The 17,378-nt window shown below is 45.4% G+C and overlaps 1 protein-coding gene across 1 annotated transcript; it reads right to left on the bottom strand.

Annotated features, from left to right (window-relative positions):
- Positions 1-1,609: 1,609 nt before the first annotated feature.
- CMTM2 (CKLF like MARVEL transmembrane domain containing 2) lies at positions 1,610-17,200 on the bottom strand. The gene is made up of 4 exons (XM_053916247.1): positions 16,755-17,200; positions 16,450-16,608; positions 2,390-2,491; positions 1,610-1,946 (listed from the first exon to the last, which is right to left on the bottom strand). The coding sequence occupies exons 1-4, from the start codon at positions 17,007-17,009 to the stop codon at positions 1,710-1,712; spliced, it is 753 nt and encodes a 250-aa protein (XP_053772222.1). The 5' UTR covers positions 17,010-17,200; the 3' UTR covers positions 1,610-1,709.
- Between the last annotated feature and the right edge of the window lie 178 nt (positions 17,201-17,378).

Here is a 17,378-nt window from a genome sequence, read left to right as displayed (position 1 = left end):
CAGATGGCCGCCCCCAGCGGTGGCGGGAGTGGCCACACAAAGGGTTCAGCAAGGTCCACCCTCTTCCAGTGGATTCTGAGTGCAGTCTCATTTACATTTTTAGGTAAAATTTGCATACGATGAAATGCTCAGATCTGAAGCACACAGTTATGTTTGACAGATGTGTACACCTGTGTACCCAGCCCCCAGTGAAGATATAAAACATTCCCGTGCCCCCCAAAGTCCCCTCATGCTCCTTTGTAATCAACCCCCACCCCCTGCCTCCGCATGTGGCCGCTGTTTTAACTTCTTTCACTACGTTTCCCCCTGTGCTTGAACTTCCAGTAACGGGATCACATGGTATGTCCCCCCTCGGGTCTGGTTTCTGTCACTCAGCACTCTGTGAGATTCATCGTTATGAACCTTTTATCACCATCCACCGTCGTGTATCAGTGGCTTATTTTTTATTGCCGAGTGGCATTCTATTGTGTGAATGTAGCACAGTGTGCCTCCTTTTAAACATTTGGTCTTTGGGGCTTTTTTGGCTGTTATGAACATTCTAGTACATCATCCCTCTTGGCTAAATATCTAGGAGGGGAGTTCTGGGTCCTATGGCAGGATAGTATACATTTTTTAAAGTTTTTTTTTCTAGAATGTGAATCCCTGTGAGTGTTCCCTTTTAGTAGGGTTGCCTCACCCAGCATGGCCAGCAGGGGGTGGTGTGGGGGCTACAGGGATGGACTTGAATAGTAGAGGCACCCTGGGTGGGGCCAGCGGCAGGTTCCCGCTTTACCAGGGACCTGCTCCAGCGCCCATCTTCCCCACCCCAATGACAGGTAGCTGCCTCTTTCTCAGCGGCGGCCAAGTGTCATCTCCTCCCAGTGGAAGCAGACCCTGCCACTTTCTTGTCTTCGGGGATCCCCATCAGAGGCCCAAGTCTTCACCCTGGCAGCCAAGGCCCAGCCAACCCTCCTCACCCGTCTCTCGCGGCATCCCCAGCTGGGCTCACCTCCCAGACCCCCACACACGCACACGCACGCACACACGCGCGCACACACAGACCTCCCCCTAGCTCCTCATGCATCAGTTTGGGTCCTCACTTTCCTCTCATGCGGATGACTCTTGTCCTGCCAGGGTGGCTGGACTGTCCCATGAGAGCGGGGCCCTGACCCAGGCCTGTGTGTGGGAACCGTGGCTCTGGGGCGCAGCTGGGACTAGTTTAGGGCTTATGCTCAGGGCTTCTCTGGATAGCGATGCTGCAGGCCTGGGGCCGCTTCAGTGAGGACCAATACTGAACTGCAGAGTAAGAGTCAGGCACTCCAGCAACGTCATTTCTCTCATAGCCAGTACCTGGATGCTTTAAGAACATACATAAAATAAAAGTTAACACGATCAAAGTGCATCCTGTTGGTTTTAGGTGTCCTTTTCCTCTGGCCCCTTTGGCTGGTCAGTGCTGACAGCTGGTGTCACCCAGACTTCTGGTCCCCCAAACCCTCTGTGCCCTGCCACCTGCGAGTGCCTGGAGAGGCCTGGCTCTGGCCTCATTCTCTGCACCAAAAGTTTCGGGAACTTTCGTTGAATGAACAAAAAATCCATTTCAAGAGAATTTCTTTTCCAAGCAGAGGTGGTTATTTAAGTGGGAAGGATCATTAAGAAGACAAGGAAGACAGTGGAACTATGCTTTGTCGTAAAATACGCCACCATTTCTGACAACAGGCGTCTCCTACACATCATTTCTTGCCTTTCTTCCCCTTCTCCCCCTTATCTCCCTTATCCCCCTTATCCTTGGGCTTTCCTTCTTCCGGTGCTTTTTCCGCTTCCTTTCCCTTTGCAGGTTGCTCTGGCATTCCTTTCTCCTTTTTTTCAGGAGGAACCAGCACATTCCTTTGGAGCTTCTTGCCTCTGAAGTGTTTTCTTTGAAGACATATATCAATTAAAGGAAAAAATGCAGCCACACCAATAAGGACCTGGAAAACAAAAGGAGCCTTGTTATTTTTGCTTTTCATTCCACAGCTGTCATATTTCCTTCCTGGTTTCTAATTTGTAAGTACGTGCTGTTAAACACCCCTTGTCCACCTCAAACCACCAGACCCCAGAGATTTAGTTCCCGTCCCCTCCCTCTGTTATTCCGCCGCTTCTTTCTCTCGTGAAACCTGGCCAGGGTGGGCCGTTTGCCTCTGGGTCGGCAGCTACGAGGAGGAAGCTATTAGCGTGGCTGGCTCCCTGGACTTCAACTTTATTTATATGGCTTCTCAACTGGAAAAATTTATCAGCTTTACTTTCGAACTTTGCTTGGGTCTCATGATTTCTGTGAAAAGGAAAGAAGCCCTGTTCTTCAAATAGGGAAAACACCCATTCTCCCGAAGAGGTGATTTCTGAGCAAACAAACAGCCCAACGAGAATGACTCACCACAGCAATGACGTAGTTCACTGGCATGGTTTGTCGAGTTCGCACAGCGAACGCCGCAGCTCCCACCAGGAAAATGGTGGCGAACAGGTCGTTGAGAATGTCCTGAAACCGTGGGAGAGGTGAGCGTCAGCCCGAAACAGAGCCAAGGCCCCTCTGACACCTGACCCGGCAGAGCACATGGCTTCCTCCAAAGAGAACGATTTTCAAACTTCTGCCTAATTTTAAATATATATACATATGTGTGTGTGTAAAATAGCCTGTATGGAAAAAGTCCAGCCATTGTTAATACAACGAGAACAGTTTCCTGACATCCATGTAGCCTGGCAGCCAGGGCGAGTGGACTGGAATGGGCATGTGAACAGTGACCACTTCACTGTACGAGTCAGTGGGGGCAGCAGACTCTGGTGAGTGAGCACGTGTACCGTGTGGCCATCACATTCAAAATGACTGAGCGAGTAGAGCAATGGATCTGCATCAAATTTTGCGTTAAGCCTGAACATTCCTCCGTGGAAACTATTTGGATCATTCAGAAGGCTTTTGGGGACGACGCAATGAGTGCAGCACAAATAAAAGTGGCACAAACGCTTCAAAGATGGTCGAGAATCTGTTGACAGGGATCCGCGTCTGGAAGGCCCGCAACAAGTGGAACAGCTGAGAATGTTGACATGTCCGGGCTGCAGTCAGCAAAGGTCAGCGACTGACAGTGCGAGGACCAGAAGCTGAGCTGGGGATTCCAAAACCTACTGCGTCCGAGATTTTGAGGCAGGATCCTGGCATGAAACGTTTGGCAAAATTCGTTCTGCGGCTTCTGCTACTAGAGAAGAAGGAACATCGTGCTGCAGTTGCTAATGACTTGATTCAAACGGCTACCAACGAGCCACACTTCCTCAGGAAGGTCACAACCGGCGGTGAATCCTGGGTCTGTGGCCGTGATTCAGAAAGGATGGCCCAGTCGTCCCAATGCAAGTTGCCGGGTTCTCCACGCCTGAAGAAGGTGGGGCAAAGTCGCAGCAAGATCAAGACCGTGTTACTGTGTTTATTGATTGGAAAGGTGTTGTCCATCACAAGTACGCCCCTCCAGGCCAAGCAATTAATAAGAAGTACTCCCTCAATGTTCTTCGTCAGTTGAGCGATGCAATATGACCAAAATGGCCGCTGCTATGGGCAACTGTTGATGGGCAGCTTCATCACTGCAACGCGCCCACTCATGCATCATGTCTTGTGCAGAGTTTTTTGACGAAACATCAAGTCACCCAGGTGACTGAACCCCCCTACAGCCCAGCTTTGGCGCCTTGTGACTTCTGGCTTTTCCCCAAACCAAAATCACCTTTGGAAGGGAAGAGATTTCAGAATTTCAGACCATCAGTGAGATTCAGGAAGCTATACTGGGGCAGCGATGGCAACTGGGGAACTGTGTGAGGTCCCAAGGTGCCTACTTTGAGGGGGACTGAGGCATCATTGTCCTATGTACAGTGTTTCTTGTATCTTCTTCAATAAATATCTGTTTTTCATATTACATGGCTGGATACCTTCTGGACACATTATATCTATGTCTGTGCCTCTATCACCTGTATCATCTATAGCTATAATTATCTCCATATGTCTCCAATCTGGCTAGGTGGACATACCTGTGGCCCCTCAGATGGGCCCTTTGAGTCGAGACCTAAAGCCCAGGATGTTTAATGGCTTTTTCTGGCTCCCTCTGCTACCATCTCATCTGTGAAAGCATACATTTAATGGCTGGTTATGTTGGTCCCCCCCTGCCCTGCCAGTACTCATTTAAATAAATGCAAAACTATTTAACATAATGATGTCCCTCTTGAGCACCATCCCGATCATCTCTCTGCTCTCAGGACCAGCTTCCCACTCTGGAGCTGGGCAGGCTGTATTGCTGGTGGGAGGCTCTGTTGGACTCTGGCGCTCTCGCTGGGAGATTGGCAGCTGCCTTTTCACCCCTTGGCCCCACCCCCAACCCCCATCTTACTTCCTGGAGGCACACCTCTTTGCAAGGCTGTACCACCTCCTCTATAATCAAACCTCTTTCCCATCCCCTGTGGCCTCAGTCTTGCCCTTGTCCCATACTTGTTTCCCTTTACCCTCCTGACAAGGTCCCGATGTTCCCAGGGTGGGCAAAAGGGCTGCCTTCCATGTTGGCCTCCCTCAGGCACCATGATGCACCGTTGCTCCCTGGCACAGCCAAACTTGTCGGAGTCGGCCCAACCACAGCCACAGCCAGCTGCTCCCCCCCATCGCTCCTGGGGTGACGCTAGCACAGAGCTGTGTGCCCCTCATCCAGGGGGCTGTTGCCAGCCCTGCAGCGATGAACGGTTGGTGCCCACGCTTCCCTCTGGTTTCTAGGCTGCCGTTTTCTGCAGATTGTCCTTCTCTGATCACTTTGTCTTAGGCCTTTTCTTTCCCTTTCAATGTTTTGAACTTTTGCACATTTCAAACAAACAAAATAATAAAACATCCCGCCCCTACTCCCGCTTCCACCAGCCATGAGCCCCTGACATTAAATAGATGTTAATGTCTTGCCGTATTTGCTCCAGGTCTCTTTAAAAGCAATCAATCAAACAAACCAACCAGCACACAAAACAGAAGTGAACCTCGGTGAAGTAAGCTACAGGCTCACTGTTCCAGCTCTTTTTCTGCCCCTGTGCCTGAGGCAACCATGTTACTAGAAGCTGATGGGTAAATTTTCCAAGTGTGGATTGGTATTTCCCTTAACGTGCTATACTCATAAACAATATGTACTATTTTGCGTGTTTCAAATGTTTTAATTTAAATGAAAGATATTATCTTCTAGCACTTGCTTTTTAAACTAAAAATTTTTGAGATTTACCCATTTTGAGAAATGCAGATTGAATTCATTGATTCTAATGGATGTATCCTACTATACGAATAAACCAAACTAGAGACATTGAGTTTTTTCTACTTTTATTATTATTTTTTAAAATTTATTGTTTGACTTGAGAGAATGAGAGAGAAATGCCAATGTGTTGACGGGGATCGAACCCACAACCTTGGTGTACAGGGATGACACTCTAACCAGCCGAGCCACCCGGCCAGGCTTTGCTTCTGCCTCCTAGAAAATTATTCCAACTCTGCTACAGTGAGTACTCTTGTCTGCGCCTCCCATGCACTTCCTCTCCTCGGCTAGGTATTGCCACGGTTCTCTCTAAAGTGCTGGTGCCCGTCTCCACTCATTCCAACAGCGTGCCGGGGCTTCCATTTTCCACGTCCTTGCCACCGCCCAGGATTACCAGGCTTATTTATTTTTGCCAATTCGAAGAGTCAAAATGCTACCTCATTGTTGTTGTAAATTCTCGGGGCATTGGGGACTAAGGAAGCATTTTTAAAAACATGTTTTAGGTATTTGGGTTTGCTGCCTTTTCATATCCCTTGTTCCATGTTTCTGTTGGCTTGTGTAAAAGTTTTTGTTTATAATGTCTTCTGTCGTACATTTTAAATTATAATGGGATATATAGCCCCCCCAAGAACATTTAGTAAATATTCCATTCATCTGTTTTATAATACCACCTCTGTTATATACCAAGTTGCCATATGTATTAGGCCTGTTTCTGAGTTCTTTTTTCTATCCCAGTCTTTTTTTTTTTTTTTTTAAAGATTTTATTTAGTTATTTTTAGAGAGAGGGGAAGGCTGGGAGAAAGAGAAGGAGAGCAAGAAACATCAAAGTGTGGTTGCCTCCTGTGAGTCCCCCACTGGGGACCCGGCCTGCAACCCAGGCATGTGCCCTCAACTGGGAATCGAACCAGCGACTGTTTGGTTCACAAGCCTGCGCTCAATCTACTGAGCTACACCAGCTAGGCCTCTATCCCAGTCTTAAGTTTGCTCAGGCTGCCGTAACAAAATACCACAGACTGGGTGGTTTAAACAATAGACACTTATTTTCTCATAGTTCTGGAGGCTAGAAGTTCACGATCAAGGTGCCAGGAAATTTAATTTCTGGTGAGGGCTCTTTTCCTCGTTTGCAGATGGTTGCCTTCTCTCTCTGTCCTCACATGACCTTTCAATGGTGTGCCAGGAGGGGGTGGGGAGAGAAAGAAGGAACGAGAGCTTTGTCTTTTTTTAGAGGAACACTAACCCAATTGGATTGGGGCCCCACCCTTAGGACCTCATTTAATCGTAATCACTATTCTATAGACCCCATCCGCAATTACAGCCACACAGGGGCTAGGATTTCAGCATCTGAAGTTTGGGGGTACACAAACATTCACTCCATAATAATCCCATTAGTCTTTTTGTCAGTCCTGAGCTAGTACCAAAGCTGTACAATAGGGGTGTCAAAGTCATTTTCATCGGGGGCCACATCAGCCTCGTGGCCTTCAAAGGGCCGAATGTAATTTTAGGACTGTATAAATGTAACTACTCCTTAACACTTAACTGAGAGCTCGGCACTGCCACCGGGTAGAAACCAGGTGCCAGGCCAGGTAAAATGAGGGCTGGGTTCGTGTTTGCCACCTTGTGCTTTATGGTAATTCAAATATTGTGTGTGTGGTGAGCCTGTCCTTGTAATTCTTTTTATTCTTCTATAAGAATTTTTTTAAAAAATATATTTTATTGCTTATGCCATTACAGTTGTCCCGTTTATTTCCTCCCTTTTATCCCCCTCTGCTCTGCACCATCCCTCTCTCCAGCATCCCTCCCCCTTAGTTCCTGTCCATGGGTCGTAAGTATAAGTTCTTTGGCTTCTCCATTTCCTATACTGTTCTTAACCTCCCCCTGTCTATTTTGTACCTACCACTTATGCTTCTTATTCCCTGTTCCTTTTCCCCCATTCTCTCCCATCCCCCTCCCTGCTGATAACCCTCCATGTGAATGTGGTCTCCATTTCTGTGATTCTATTCCTGTTCTAGTTGTTTGCTTAATTAGTTTTGGGTTTTTTTTTTAAGGTTCAGTCATTGATAGTTGTGTTTGTTGTCATTTTAATGTTCGTATTTTTGATCATCTTTTTCTTAGATAAGTCCCTTTAACATTTCATATAAGTGATGATGAACTTCTTTAACTTTACCTTAACTGGGAAGCACTTTATCTTCCCTTCCATTCTAAATGATAGCTTTGCTAGATAGAGTAATCTTGGATGTAGGTCCTTGCCTTTCATGACTTGGAATACTTCTTGCCAGCCCCTTATTGCCTGCAAGATTTCTTTTGAAAAATCAGCTGATCATCTTATGGGAACTCCTTTATAGGTAACTGTCTCCTTTTCTTTTGCTGCTTTTAAAATTCTCTTTTGCCTTGGCTGGTGTGGCTCAGTGGATTGAGTGCCAGACTTGAATCAAAGGGTCACTGGTTCAATTCCCAGTCAGGGCACATGCCTGGGTTGTGGGCCAGGAGCCCAGCAGGGGTTGCACTAGAGACAATCACACATTGATGTTTCTCTCCTTCTCTTCCTCTGTTCCTGTTTGTCTAAAAATAAAATAAATAAAATCTTAAGAAAAAAAAATTCTCTCCTTATCTTTAATCTTTGGTAATGTAATTATGATGTGCCTTGGTGGGTGCTTTCTTGCATCCAACTTCTTTGGGATGCTCTGAGCTTCCTGGACTTCCTGGAAGTGTGTTTCCTTTGCCAGATTAGGGAAGTTCTCCTTCACTATTTTTTCAACTAAGTTTTCAATTTCTTGCTCTTCCTCTTCTCCTTCTGGTACCCCTATGATTCAGATGTTGGAACGTTTAAAGTTGCCCTGGAGGTTCCTAAGCCTCTCCTCATTTTTTTGCATTCTTGTTTCTTCATTCTTTTCTGGTTGGATGTTTCTTTCTTCTTTCTGGTCCACACTGTTGATTTGAGTCCTGGTTTCCTTCCTGTCACTGTTGGTTCCTTGTACATTTTCCTTTATTTCACTTAGCATAGCCTTCAGTTTTTCCTCTATTTTGCACCCATACTCAACCATTTCTGTGAGCATCCTGATTACCAGTGTTTTGAACTCAGCATCTGATAGGTTGGCTCTCTCTTCAGTGTTTAGTTCTATTTTTGGACCTTTGATCTGTTCTTTCATTTGGTCATTTTTTCCGTCTCCGCGCGCCTGTTACGCATAGTAAGGAGCGGAGCCTTAGGTGTTCCCCAGGGTGGGGCAACCCATGTCACTGCGCTGGGTTGCTGTATGTGGGGGAGGGGTCCGAGAGGGAACAATGCCTCTTGCTCCACTCTGCCAGTTTTCAGTCACATCCCCTGCTACCCATAATCAAATTGGGCCCTTCTGGTGCTGATTCCCGGGTGGGTGGGTGTGTGTATGTTCTAGGCCCCTGTGGGTCTCTCCAACGAACTCTCCTATGAGACTGGGAGTTTATCCTGCTGCCACCTCAACCCCCATGGGTGTTTTCAATCAAAGGTTTGAGGCTTTGTTTCACTGCTGCAGCCCTGGGTTTCGTGGTCTGTCTCAATCCCCAGTTGTTCTTTCTGGTTTATCCTCATGCGAATGTGGTACCATTGGGCCCGCCAGCTGCCACCTTGCTGCGAGTCCTCTCCAGTTGGCTGCCCGTCTCCGCCCCTCCTACCGGTCTGGATGAATGTTTCTTCTTTATCTCCTTGGTTGTCTCCTTGTTTCTGTGCAGTTCGATTTTCTGACAGTTCTGGTTGTTTTTGTTTTTAAATTGTTGTTGTCCTTCTTTTGGTTGTGTGAGGAGGCACAGTGTGTCTACCTATACCTCCATCTTGGCTGGAAGTCACCTCTTCCATAAGAATTTTAGAATCGCCTTGTAAAGTTCCATGAAGAACCTGTTAGGATGAAATCTCATTTAATTTATAGGTTACTTTGGAATTAATTGCTGTCTTTATGATAGTAGCTTTTCACATCTGTGAATGGTATATTTTTCCATATTTTTAGGGTTTTCTTTTGCGTCCATTAATAAAATGTTATAATCTCTATAGGAAGGCATACACACCTTTGAGCAGGTTTATTCTCAAACACCTGGTAGTCTGTTGCGTTAAATGTCTGTTTTTGAAAAGCCACATTTTCTCATTGTTTGTTGCTCATATTCAGGAACACTATTGTTTTTGCCTTTGGTAATCTTGTGGAGCCCAGATCAATTCTAGTAGACTGTAGATTCTCTTGGATTTTCTGTGTAGAGAATCATATGATGTGTGAGTAATGCTAGATTTTTCTCCCTTCCCAATCCATATATCTTTTGTTTTTCTTGTCATATTGGACTGACTCAGATCTCTGCAGAATGCTGAATAGAAATGGGGATAGTAGTCATCTTCAAGGAAATGCTTTGAAAGTTCTACCATGAAATGAAATGTTTATTTTAGGTTTGGGTCGACACCTATTATTAAAAAAAGGAAGTTCCCTTTTTTCCTAGTTTTCTAAAAATAAGTGTTGAATATCACTAAATAGTTTTCAGCAGCTTTTGAGATGATGAAATGGTTTTCTCCTCTAAATGAAGGATGGTGAATTATATTAATAGAATCTTGAAAACTTAAACCATCTTTACATCCCTGGTGCAAACCTTGCTTGATCATGATATATTGCTTGCTTATATATTGCTGGGTTCAGTTGGCTATTTTATTGAGGACGTTATGGCTCCATTCAAGTAAGATAGGCCTATAGTTTACTTTTATTATAATGTCTGGTTTTAAGATCAAAGCTCCAGCAGATAGTACAACATATTATAAAGCCCTTAGAAAAAGAGAGAGAGAGAAAAGGGACAGATCAATGGAACTGAATATAAAATCCAGAAATGAACCCTGCATGTGGGAGTTAGCATATAACAAAAATGGCATTTCAAACCAGTGAGGAAAACAGGTACCGTTCAATACATTAGTAGATCTAGGGGCGGAGTGAGACAGCTGGATAGCCGTCAGGATTTAAAGCTGGTGTTATGGTTCACACCACAGACCAGAATAACTCCAGGGGAATCAAAAGATTTGAATGTAAGACATTACACCAGTGCCAGATGAAAACATGGATGAATTATTTTAAAACCTGTTTTTCTATTTCTGTGTGTGTTAACTTTTGGAAGTTATATTTTTTCTAGGAAATTAAGTAAACTTTCTACTTTATTCATATAAAAGTTTATATTTTCCCTGTGATCTTTAAAAGCTCTTGATCTTTATACTAACATTTTCTTTGTTTCTTTCTTTAAAAAAAAAAGACCTTGAGAAAAATTTGAGATCTATCTACTTTATTAGTCGTTTCAAAGAACTAGATATTTGGCTTTATTAGTCACTGCTATGGTTTTTATTTTTCTACGTCATTATTTTTAGCTCTTATCTTTGGCATTGCCTTCTCCATTCCATTGTTTTGTTTTGGTACCTTCTTGAGATAGACACTTGAACTGTTAATTTTCAGTGTTCTTTTCTGATTGCATAGATTTGAATTCAAATTACTTAGCTGCATCTTACAGGCAGTGTTTGCAAATACTAAATATAACTAAATCCCCATATGTCTAGGGAAAACACTAAGTTCCCTACCCCCAAACACGTGGGGATTTAGTTAAATTGTACTGATTCCTAATTATATTGCAATGAAATTAGAGAACGTGGTCTGTATGGTATCAGTTCCTTGCTACTGGTTCACATTTGCTTTGTGGTCTTACTAAGGATGTAATTTTAGTGACTGTTCCAGGTGTGTTTGAAAGGAATGTATGGCCTATTACTGTTTGGTGTGGGCTTCATGCGTTCTACACGCCAGTGGGTCACGCTATCAATTACTTAGGCGGTCATGTTAAAGTCTCCCATTACGGTTGCTATTTGCCAATTCTTTCTTACAATTAAATCTATTTTTGTCTTTTTTTTATATTTGGGGGCTATATTGTTAGGTGCATACAAGTTCAGAATTGCTATAGGTGATGGTCTTCTTTATATATCTTGAAAAACATAAAATTGGTGTAATCTGGTATTAAAGTTATGCCATCTCTCTTTTAGTTAGTATTTTCCTCTTATTATTTTTTCCCATTCTTGTTTTTTAATTTTTTATTGTATTTTTTCCATGACCATTTAGCCTTGCTTTTCTCCCCCTCCCCCCCAAATCACCTGCCTGCTATCCATGTCCAGGAATCCTTTCTCCTTTTTCCTCCACCCCTCCAACCCCTAACCTCCCCCATGTCTTATAACCTTTCTCCACATGCCTTGTAATTTAGTATATCACTGGATTAAAAAAAATTTTGTTCTTAGAGTCCTCTGTCTTTTAAGTGAAGAATATAGTCCATTTATATTTGTCATCATTTCTGATATATTTGGATATATGTGTAGCATTTCGTTTTTTCTAATTAACATACACCACACATGTTCCTTTTTATTTTTGCCTTTCATTTCACCTTTCTCCCCTCAACAGGTTTGATGTTATATATCCCAGAATTATATTCTTAAAAAGAATATAGTAGAATGTTTTAATATGTTAATGTTATATTATTGTTATGTCTATATTACTGAATACCAGCCCCCCAATCAAGAACTTTTAGTTCTTATCATACACAACCACTGTGGTCTTACGTGTTATTATGTTGCTATTGCTTTCATTCCACATGTTTTAGTGTTCTCTCCCCCAAATAAGCTTTTACTACATATTTTTAAAATCCCTCTGTCTTAATGTGTATTGAAGTCAGCCTATAAGCTTACCAGGTTTTTGGCTTATGGGTTCTTTTTTGACATTGCAAACATTTCTTGGGGGGTTTATTTCTTCCTGAAGGACGCTCTAAGTAGTTCTTTCAGTGAGGGTCAGCGAATATAAATGTTTTTATTCTTTGTCTGCAAGTGTCTTTATTTTACTTTTTCTACCTCAGCCCTTCAAAGAAATTATTCCATTATTTTCTGGCCACTGTCATTGTTGTTGAAAGATATACAGTTTGCCTAATAGTTTGAGTGTGTATTTTTCAAGGTAAATTGTTCATGGATTGTTCTCCTGGTTTCCTTTAGTTCTTCGAGCGTTTTCAAGCCAGGTGATTTAAAGTCTTTGTCTATTAAGTCTAATATCTGGCCACTTTCAGGAATGGTTTCTATTAACTTGTTTTCTGTGAGTGGGCCTAACCTTTTTTCTTTGTTTTGCATGCCATGCAATTCTTCAAAAGCTGAGAATTTTGAATGTGATAATGTCATTACTCTGAAAACCTTCTTCTCCCTTCTCCCCAGGTTAGTCGTTGCTGCTCGTTGTGAGTTGCAGTCATTTGTACGTTTAGTGACTTTTTCTAAACTATTTTTTGAAAAACTGTATTATTTACTCTTGTGTGGCCATTGAAGTCTCTGTTTCATTAACTTAAAAGTCAGGTGGTGATTTGACAGACATTTCTTAAATACCTGGAAACAAGCAAACAGAAATTCTCTCCCGGTCTTTGCAGATTGGCTTGTGCGGGGCACCGCTTCAGCACTTGTCGAGGCTGTTCGCAGCTCTCAGTTTTCACTCGCTGCTTGCGCAGAGCGGAAAGGTCAGCCGGAGTTGAAAGCTTAGAGTCTTTTCCGAGAATGCATTCAGGCCTGGGCGTGTGCATGGCCTTCTAAATCCCCTGGTGTATGGAGAAGCTTTGCATAGCTCTGATTCCTCCCTGTGCCTCCTTCCCCACCGTCTTCCTTCACACACTTCTGGTCTGTCTGCCGCTTGCCTCGTGTGTTTTCCCTCGTCCAGGTGGTTATGGCTGGTTGGTGTATTGGCCAACATAGAATTGGACAGATTCTCCCTAGGAGGCTGCTTTGGCCCTGAGGGAGCTCCGAGGCAGGTGAAACAAAGGCCCTTCTCTGGGCCAGCCCCTCGGGGAGCCACCAGACAGGCCAAGACACACGTCATCATTCTCTGAGAACAAGGTCTTTGTTGTTCCCTCTGTCACCAACAAGGAATGTGGCCCGGAATGTGGGCTGTCATCTTCACCACGACTGGGAAGCTGGAGAGCAAGCGATGGCAGGCGCCAAAGTTAAAATGTCATAATGCTCTCTTACCAAAATTCAACAGCTGATTTCTTCACTCAGCATGCCCCTGGCTACTATACATGTTTAAAAAATTAGATTCCAGAGCTCTGAAAAAGTTGATGCTGACCGTGTTGACAACCTAGTCATTGCTTTGATGGACGAGGAGTAGACTTTCAGAGTTCCTTACTCTGCCATTTCTAGTCATGTCGCTCAGGAAATCTTGAGGGTTCTTAGTTCTTATCATTTTGGGCGCTTCCTCTCCTACATTCTCCTGTCTCTCCTTCTGGAACTCCTATTAGGCTTATGATGGACTTTTCCATCACATATCCGCCATCTCAACCTCTTTTGTATTTTCTCTCTTTATCTCTCAGTGCTGTGTTCTGGGTAATTTCTCTACATCTTTTAGTTCACTGACTCTCCAGCTTGGTCTGATATGGGTTTTAAACCCACCTATTGACATTTTTATTTCAATAACTATACAAGGTGGGACAAAAGTAGGTTTACAGTTGTGAGTATGCAAAACACAGAGTTTATTCTTGTTTTGTTACTTATGAATTATTGTATTGGTTTCCATATGAACAACTGTAAACCTACTTTTGCCTCACCTTGTATGTTTAATTCTAGACATTATATTTTGTACTTTACAAAAGACCTGTCTGGCCCTGACCAGGTAGCTCAGTTGGTTGGAGCATCGTCCCAACGTGCCAGGGTTGCAGGCTTGATCCCCAGTCAGGAAACATACAAGAGGCAACCAGTGAAGGCATAAATAAGGGGAACAACAAGTCATAAAGTTTCTCTTTCCCTCCACCCTTCTCCTCTCTCTCTCTCCCAAATCAATAAAAAAATTACCATTATAAAATCCATCTGTCTACTCTGTCCTCGTAATGTCTTATTCTTTTCTTAGGGCTCTTATTTATGTCTTTAATGCTTTTAAATATATTTCCTATTTTCCGACAGGTTTTCAATTATCTTACATTTTCAGTGTTCTAATCCTCCCATTTGTCATGTTTGCTGATTCTTGATTCTTAGTCATGGGGATTTAAAAAAAACACGTTTTGTAGTTTTGAACTGTGAGTTCATTTTGGAGAAGGCACCCCGCCCCCCCACTCCCAACACCCATCCTGTGAGTGTTGGGAGCCTAACGCTCTCTTTAGGATTTGATTGTGCTTTTGTATTTGTTTCCGTCAAGAGTCCCATGGATATCATCAAAATATCATCAAATTGGGGTCAATTTTTATGCAAATTCTCAGGCACTATGTTTTCTAAGCTGCGCAAGATTTCTAAGCTGAAAGTAGTAAAAATTTCAAACCAAAAATGTATGAAGTCCAGGCTCAAGATTTCTGTTTCTCAAGGTGGTCTTTTTGTTTGTTTGTTTTTTCACTCAAAGCTCAGGCAGAGATGAATGTTTCTTGCTCCATTGTCTTGCTTTCACGTTCCTCTGTGTGGGGGAAAGGTGTCTTCTCTGTCTTTTCCCTAAGGGTGTAGTCTTGCAGGCGTCTGGCTTTACGTCGGGCTCTGAGTTCTAAGTCCCCACTGTGCTTGGGGCCAAGGCCTCATTCCTGGCACGAGAGTGGAAGGAAATCCGTACTCCGGGTTTCTGCGATAGCACTGCTCGAGCTCTCCCGCCCACACTTCAGTGGCTTATTCCACCACCGTTCCTGTTCTCCATTCCGACCCCTGTGGGTTTTCCCTTTGTTTCTTGCCAGCTCAGCCATTCAGTTAAAGCAGTACTAGTTACACCCCCCCTAGCAGTTTAGGTAACTACTGAAGTTTAGGTAAGCGCGGCAGGAGAATTTTCAGGGTTCATTGATTTTTCATCTTGCTGGAACCAAAAGTGTCTCCTCTCAAACTCCTGGGCGGGGAACTTGTTCTCTGCTTGTCCCTTTGTTTTGTCCTCTGCTTATCCGTTTCCTAAGAGTCGTATTCGGCCCTCTTCTCCTCTCTTGCTATACTGGGGGTCCTCACATACTTCACTGAGACTTGTGGACCCCTGGACCCTAATGACCTTTTCTTCATCCTCACTCAAAGATATGTTTTTTATTGATTTTAGAGAAAGGAATGGGAGAGGGGGAGAGAGAAGGAGGAGCGAGAGAGGGAGGGAGGTGGAGGTGGGGCGGGTGGAGAGAGAGAGAGAAAGAGAGATGTGAGAGAGAAATATCCATCGGTTGCCTCCCATACATGCCCTGACCGGGAATCAAACTTGGAACCTAGGTATGCACCCTGAGTGGGAATCGAACCTGTAACCTAGGTATGTGCCCTGACCAGGAATCGAACCTGCAGCCTTTTGATGTACAAGACTCCAACTCTCCAACCAACTGAATCACCTGGCCAATGCTGGACCCTAATAATTTTTAACAATTGGCAGGACAGAGTGTAGTGAAAGACTCAGATTCTACTGACAAAGCTGGGTTTAGATCTTTTTTCTGCCACTTCCTGGCTGAGCTACCTGGGGCAAGTTACCTGGCCCTTCTGAGCACATTTCATGTGTAAGTGAGTGAACCACTGAGCACAGGACTCTGGAGGCATGCTGTGAATGTGCAGTGAATAAGGGGGCCTTGGGTAAGGTGGGAGTCAGGTGTAGGTGTACTCTGTGATTACATAGGTAACGGGCAGGCCTTTGAGTCCTCGGGCTCCTCCTCGAGCACCTTACATTTACTCCTCAGGAACCATCACCATCGTGAGTATTACTGTCCTCCTCGCCCACTGGAGGACACAGCAGCTAGGAGTGGGCGGGTGACTTGCCCCGTCCTGTTCATTCCAGCAGAGGACTGCTTTGGACCGAACACCCTTTACAGGCATAGTCACTGGAGATCTAAGGCTGCTTTAGAAGTGATTAAAAAACAATTCTCATTTTATTTTACTGAGTTATAGGAAGATTGTTTTTTTCTTTGCATTCTGAGATGGGGTGCCTTTTGGGTGGTCTCCCCAGTCAGATGTGAGCTGGCACAGGGGTCGGGAGGAAAAAGGTAGTTGCTACACAGCCTCCGCCCAAGTAGAGCAAATCCTTAGAGAAGTGAAGACCTTGTGGTTTCACCATGAGGTAGGTAATAGGCTCCTGCCCCAAGCTGGGCTTTTCTGGAGCCTTTTCTGCCCCAGCCCCACCCGAAGGTGCTGAGCCCATGCCTGGGCAGTAACGTGGGAGGCTCATCTCTGTCAACTCTTGTGAAGGCTCTCCGGCCTCCGCACTCCCCACTGCCCCTCACTTACAGTAATGGGCCACAGGATAAAGTGCATGTATCTCTGGATGGCGAAGGTGTTGATGATGATGAAAAAGCAGAAGATGGACACTTCCATGGTGATGACGAGTGTCAGGAGGGGGTGCACGGGGGTCCCGGTGAACATGATCAGTGCAGCTATTAGGCAGCCCTGCCGGGAGACATAAGCCTGAGCCTCCGCAAAGGGTTCTCACCTACTCCCGAGCCCCTCCAGAGCCCTCTGGAACCCGCCCCTCCCTCTCTCTGTCTTTGCCTCCCCCCCCCGCCCCCCCGCCCGGGGGTGCCAGGCCCACTTACCAAGCTCAGGATCTTGACCTCCGCGTGCCCCATAACCCAGAACTCTCTGTTGCTGTCCTTGAATTCCCACTTGTAGCGGCGACATCCCTTCCTGGTGCCCACTTGATCCTTGGGCTGTACCGATTTTACCTTTGGCTGTATCTCTTCCGCTTTCGCAACGTCTTTCTTATCATCGGGTTTGGCGGCCGTGGGTGGGGGCGCTGGGGCGGGTGCGGGAGCCGCTCCCGCTTTGCCCTTTTTGCCTTTGTCTGCCATATTTGCGTGGGACTCCTCAGCTTCTCACGGCCTGCCCAACTTCACTGCTGTCCCTGGACAGGCCTGGCCTTTGAGCCAGCCTGGTGCCCACTAGCTTCCTCAGGGGCCACCCTCAGCCAACGGCCAAGACCGGCTAGGCTAACGCTTGGGCCCTTTCCGCGCGAGCGCGCCCCTTGTCACTGCGCAGGGCTCGCCCGCCTGGCCGCGCGGCCCACCCCCCTCGCGGGAGCCCCCGCCCCACCTCCGGGCCCACCACCGGGGGCCCACCTCCGCCTGGAGCTGCACTCACGGTCCAGCGCGGCCTCGCAAGGTGGCCCCGGGGTGGGGTCAAAGGCCTCGCCGTGGCCTCCCGGGCCAGCGGTGCCCAGT

The sequence above is a fragment of the Desmodus rotundus genome, chromosome 12 (genome assembly GCF_022682495.2).
Source record: "Desmodus rotundus isolate HL8 chromosome 12, HLdesRot8A.1, whole genome shotgun sequence".
NCBI lineage: Eukaryota > Metazoa > Chordata > Mammalia > Chiroptera > Phyllostomidae > Desmodus > Desmodus rotundus.
This window is presented reverse-complemented; position numbering and strand designations above follow the sequence as displayed.

Bases quoted from the DNA above. Each gene is read 5' to 3' on its own strand.
- CMTM2 (XM_053916247.1), bottom strand. From the start codon at position 17,009: ATGGCAGACAAAGGCAAAAAGGGCAAAGCGGGAGCGGCTCCCGCACCC. The intron at 16,609-16,754 runs GTAAGTGGGCCT...GTCTCCCGGCAG, and splicing joins AGGTCAAGATCCTGAGCTTG to GGCTGCCTAATAGCTGCACT. The intron at 1,947-2,389 runs GTGAGTCATTCT...TTTGTTTTCCAG, and splicing joins TGAACTACGTCATTGCTGTG to GTCCTTATTGGTGTGGCTGC.